Genomic DNA, 6,000 nt, shown 5'->3' with positions numbered 1-6,000 from the left:
ACTGCAGGGGAGGTTGAAGATCACTATGTCTTAAGTGATGTGACTCAGTCATTTTCCTCCTAAGGCAAGTAAATTACAGCAAAAGAGGAAAACTTGGGGTCTGATTTTCTCAATGCAGAATTAGTGAAATTTACCTGTGGATAGCACAAGGATCGTGTAACAAAATTAACATATAACTTAGAATAAACCTTAAGCAAGCAAGAGATTGCTCTGACATCGTGAACAGGTCTGATTTCTAATATTATAAGTGAAGAAGTCTCCTGATATTCATTAGGATTTCCTCATGTCCACAGTTTTTAAATAGAGTTTCAGAGTAAGACTAAAACTGGAAAAAAAAGTGAATGACTACTAGTCAAAAGTTAATATTGGGATTTTCTAGCTGTGGTTACTGGGATAATGTATTTGTTAACAATTTAAAGAAAGGACCCCGATTTTTTCAGCTGCCACACCAGAAGGGCAAGTGCTGCAACATGGGCTATAGTTCAGAATCCCTCCGTGTTCAGTTACAGGAACGGAAGCATTTTTCCCCAAAGAGAGTCCTGCTTTCAGTTTTGAAGTGCAAGTCATCAAAGGAGGTCCTTTGTGGAAAGAGTTTTCTAGTCTCAAAAAGCTGGAAAGTTTAGTTCCAGAGACTAAGTCAAGAGTGAAAAAATTATATTCTGCTTTAAGAATGAAAACAAAGATTCTCACAGCATTATAGAAAACATTTAGGAAGAAAAGATGACAGGTATATCCTAAAAAAAAAAGAAAAAAAAAAAAACCAACTAAATATTATATATTCTCCAGTTTTATAATACATAGATATTCTTACTCTTTAAAGTGATCAAAGATTACAAATCTAAGACATTTAATTTTAATTTAAACCTGTACACATTAAATGTAGAATTACTTAAACCAGTTAGGAAATAATACAATTTTTTTCTTCCAAAGCATTAGATCATGAGAAAAACAGATGTGAAAATTTATTTAGACTAAATTAGAATGTTAAAAATTCTATAATATTGACCCATGTAATTTATTGCCAGTACTTCTCATAGGACTGATATTTTCCTTGAAGTCTCAGGTAAATATAGTACACATATGCTGAGGTAACTGAAAAAATGCAAAAGGAAGGATTCAATCTGATAAAGCAATTTCTATGTTGGCACTGATTGCAGCTTGGTTTTCAATCATCTTTGGGCTCTTTTTTTTTTTCCAAGTGTACCTTCTGGGTACAATTTCTGCTGCAGAAAAAAAGCCATGCAATTCTCGGGACATAATTCTTCCCTGTGCTATGAGATCGTGTCAGATGGGTCAGCTAGAGCAGTTGTCTGGCATTCGGACTCCTGTCACAGAAGTAAATGGAGCAATCCAGACTGAAGGGCCAAACCGGGCCTTAAGACTGATGATTACGATGATGTTCTGATGAAATGTAGGATTCTTCTCCATTTTGCCCCTGTATTAAGTATAGCCTGTTACTTCCTTCTTCCATAGGAAAACACAGTAAGTATTAGAATATTACATTCTTTATTGTTTGCTCTTTGACCTTTTATTGTTCTTTCTGAATAGAACTAAAGGGTCTGGGGAATTAGTTACACTAAGTGCTGATAATGAGATTTTATGTATCATCGGAGTGTGGAGAGAGAGCTCCTGAGAGCCAAAAGATTTTCCCACCATTGTAAATACCAGTATGCAGCTTCATGCTAACTCTGTACCTACGTACTTGCATTTGTCTGTTGAGCTAGGAAAGACGGCATGCATGCGTGAGCAGAGACTTTGAACTCTCTGCACAACTGGACTCATGAATATGTGCACTTTTAGCTTTTTCCAGAATACCAGATAATACAAAGATCAGGAACACAATGGCACTGTGATAATGCAAGTTCCTGTGTTAATCCCAAATGCCAGATACTAACTTTTTTTTAGGAATGCATTTAGAGAGTTCTCAATGCCATTTGGTAGAAAATCAATTTTTTCCTAGTTTCTTCTGGTTGGTTTTGGGCTTTTTTTGTTTGTTGTTTTTTTGTTTTTAAGAGACTGATTCGGTAGTGGAACAGCTGCTGACTGTGGCAGACGTGGTAACTGAGTGCTTCTTAACTTTCTTCTCCCTTGCAAAAGACAAATGTCTACTAGCAAAAAACCAATGGGCACACCTTTTACTGAATAGGTACAGTAAATGCAGATGATATCATCTTTGGATTAGTGTTCAGGTATTAGTTCCATATGTAAAAATGTACAAATGAAGTGGAGGATGGGAGAAAAAGGCTGAGCCCTTGCAAAGCATGGAAGAAAAAATACGCAACACTCACTTCAGAACATTATAACAAAATGAGCTAGTGTATTTTATTTTGGGTAACAGCCAAGAAATCTGACATTTTGCCCAATATGGCTTTCTTCTAAAATTAAAAAGTTGCATATACCTACAGTTGAGTCCACCAGCTACAGAAAATCTGCTGTATACATCTTTAATCCATGGCAGCATCACCAGAATACAGCTTTCAGTGGAGTTTTCAAGCTGAATTATAAGATAGAAGTTTTAAAATGTTCGTTTAGAAGATTTTATATTGTTGATATGAAAACATACAAATTTTTCATTTATACATATACTACATATAAAACTCATTGTAATTAGCAAGTATCTTCATCTGGGTATTTACCTTTGTGCATATAGCAAAAAAAGGATGTAGTCAGGGCTTCAGATGAAATATTAAAGTTCAAGACCTTTGTATATGCTAACTAAAACCTTATTCAAATAACTCAAACATTTTTCCTGCTTTTAAAAGATAAGAGATTCAGCTTAAAAATACATTCATAAAACAAAGAGACAGTTTTTTCCCTGAGACTACCAGTGTGAGTTACGTTGTGGTAATCTTTGAATGAAAAAATATTAAAAAGACAATAAGCTCTAGTTTTCTATATGCTGCAGCAAATTTCTTGAGCAACACTGGCATCATAAAAGGTGTAGACTGAAGAATCATGCTCACTAGCTGAAAAAACATTTTCATATATCAGTTTAAGAAGAAGCAAAAACTTTAATATAGACAAGGGAAGGTAATTAAGCTTTAATGAAAGATCTGTATCTGTAGTATGTATAAATGGGAAAAAGTTGGGTGGCTGCTTTTTTAGTTGTGTTGTTTTGTTTTTGGTTTTTTTTTCCCAGACATGAATTTTATCCAAAGCAGGACTATAGGCTCAAAATGTAGATTCTTGATTTATGAAGAGATACTTAGTAGAGTATTCCAATGTTTCAAGCATGTTTTTGTTAATGTTCATAAAAGAAATACATAACTTGTAAGAACAGTTTCTACTTAAATTCAACGATAAAATGTTTTATTACAACTAGATGGCAAAATCTCATGAGCAGCAGGTAAGGAGCCAGCACCCCCCAACGAACAGCTCCTGGTTTGTGGCTTTTTTCATCCTCTTGTCAAAATTACTCTGCTCTGAAGGCTAGCAGCTACACTAGTTTTGATTTATTTCACATTCTTCCTTTTAAATGTTAGAAAGGGGCCGTTTTAAAACTGCTACAAAAAGTAACAGAATAGAATTGGGACACATTAAACATATCCTGCCCAAACTGGAGAGAGAGCGAGATATATATACTTTTTCCCTTTACAATTTAAATTGTATTTATAGTAACCATGCAATTACATTATTTTGGGGGGAAAAGCCTTACCTGAAATCAAAGAAAAAACATTTGTAGGAAAAAGGGGGAAAGCATTATGTTTGTTCTACCAAAATTTATTATGTAGTAATTACAAAGTTTAAAGATTCTTCCATTTTAAATAAAAATAATAGTTATAATTACACACATATAGTACCATGTCAAGTGATTCCAACAAATATAACATGAAATACAGTGCAGTTTCAAATCAGAAAGACAAATACTTTTTCATTCACAGTGTTTGACAAATTACAGGAAAGCTTGTTCACATGAGGGTTTACTTAAGGTCATGCTCTTATAAACAGTCCACGTCACGCTGTGCCACAAAAACAAATCATCTCTCAGAACGTGAAGTATCGGGCAAACCACTCCTGGCGTTGTGCATCTGGTGAAGCCACTGGTGAAGCGTCAGTCTGAGGAGGGCTAAATTCACAGAAAGAGAAAAAAAAACCAATTATCCCACAACTACACAAAAAGTGCAAATGTTAGGAGAAAAAAAAAAAATCACAGAGAGCATTCAGTAAAGAACACAGTCTGTTTTTCCATGGGTTAATTATCGGTGTGCCTCCCTATAGAATCTGTGATCATCCACTCCATTGGAGAGCATCAGCAGCACGGACAAGTCAGTTCAGAAGCCACGTTACAGGGTGGGCAAATAATATTTTGGAAAACGTAATTTAAAATCTCAAACAGCTGTAGGTTTTCAGGAAGAATAAAAAGGGTTTTCTTGGAAAAGCGTGACTGTAGAAGGTCCTCTTTTAGCATCCTTTTCCTGTGGTAAAGTTAATTTTCAAAAATATGATGCGAGCATCATATTTGTAGACATGTGCTCACAAAGACTGGTTGGCAACTGAACAAAAATACGCACTATTTTAATACTTGACACCGATCACAAATATCACCTGCATTGTTGTTCATGCACACATTTAAAATATGCTAATATACTAGGAAAAAAGAAACTGCTGCACTGCGAACAAGGTTTGTTTCCCCCTTGAACACTTAAAATTCTCAGAAAATGAGCAAGAGAGAATACTTTAATTTAAATTTAATTACACAATTAAGTTCCTTTATCAATAAAAATCAATAATAAAATAGTCCCTCCTGTATTACTGGGTAATACAGAGCATAAAACAATTTGGAATGGAAACTCCAGCATCACAGTCCATAAGTTCATGCACATGCATGCGTTAGATATCTGAGCACACTCATGCACATCACATGCACAGGAAAAAATAAGCAACAGTATTTTTTTAAAAAAGATTGTTTTCTTGAAATAGACTGTTTTCCCTTATCTATTTTAGATTCTATTGTTTGTTTCCTTTTCTAATTAGTAGTTGCTAGGTATGTGGTCTTTTGCATTAAACCAAAAGAGAGAGTAAACAACCAACTGTGGAACTGGTAATTACACATTGCTTTAAGTTGCCAACTTACAGAATACAGCACTTCAGTGCATTTAATATGTAGGCACATAAAGCCAAAAGATTAAAATCCTGCCTCTAAAATGCCATTTTTAAGTTATTCAATTCACCGTATTATTTTGTGAGAGAATTACTTGAGACTTTAATGCTGGCTTTGATTACTGGAAGTTCAGCATTAAGCATCCAAGCATGCATATTTCCTGCTGCTGTAGTAAGGTTACTCCTATGAAACACTTTGATACAGGTGAGGAAAGGGCAAACACAAAACATTCATGTAGCACAGAAAATAGTTTTCTTACATAAAAACCATTATCACATAATACCAAAGAAAAGAAATTGTGTGCTAGTATCGGTTCCTAAATGACAATCAGTAAATAACACAAACGTTTAAAACAATTGTTCATATATGTAAACAATTGGAAGCACATGAGTTCTGTTAAAGTATCTAAAGAGGTTTTCAAAGTTCAAGACTTAGGAAAAAGTGAGAGACTACTTCACATTTCAACAAGGTCTACAATAAAAAGGAATACTATAAAGAGGTTACAAATATAATGTAAAAATTAAAAATGCCATAAGAATACTTGTACCTCTGAAAGGTTCATAAAGCAAGTGGGATTCAGCTCAATAGGAATACAAAATTTTCCTAAGTAAAAAAAAAAAAAAGGAAAAAATAGATTGGTGAGGCAGTGCTCACCTCAAAAACGTCTTGGGCTCTTTGGGTGGCATTGGCTGTGGTAGTGGTTTGCTGCTGTTGAACTCAATATCGTGGATGGGTGAGTTAGGAATGGGGTCCAGGCGGTTAGGATGTCCATTGCCCACCACTCCGCTAGATTCCAGAGCACTTAGATTGGGGACACTCACAAACCTGTTTGTTGATTTATCGTTCTTCTTCTTTTGCTGCATTAAAAATAACAAATGTAAGGAAGGCTTCTTGCACCA

At 34.8% G+C, this 6,000-nt stretch overlaps 1 protein-coding gene across 3 annotated transcripts in view; it reads right to left on the bottom strand.

Moving 5' to 3' along the window:
* Window positions 1-3,984: 3,984 nt before the first annotated feature.
* Window positions 3,985-6,000, bottom strand: part of FAM184A (family with sequence similarity 184 member A) — a gene marked incomplete at both ends in the record, with an annotated part of 74,882 nt that continues 72,866 nt past the window's right edge. For all 3 annotated transcript variants that reach the window (XM_082305654.1, XM_082305655.1, XM_082305656.1), the window contains 2 exons: window positions 3,985-4,066; window positions 5,756-5,958. In XM_082305654.1, the coding sequence (XP_082161780.1) occupies window positions 3,985-4,066; window positions 5,756-5,958 (285 nt within the window). The remainder of the gene's footprint in view (window positions 4,067-5,755; window positions 5,959-6,000) is intronic.

The sequence above is a fragment of the Platalea leucorodia genome, assembly GCF_965183815.1.
Source record: "Platalea leucorodia genome assembly, chromosome: 3".
In the NCBI taxonomy this organism is placed as follows: Eukaryota; Metazoa; Chordata; class Aves; order Pelecaniformes; family Threskiornithidae; genus Platalea; species Platalea leucorodia.
The sequence above is the reverse complement of the archived record's forward strand: the minus strand, read 5'-3'. Positions and strand labels throughout refer to the sequence as shown.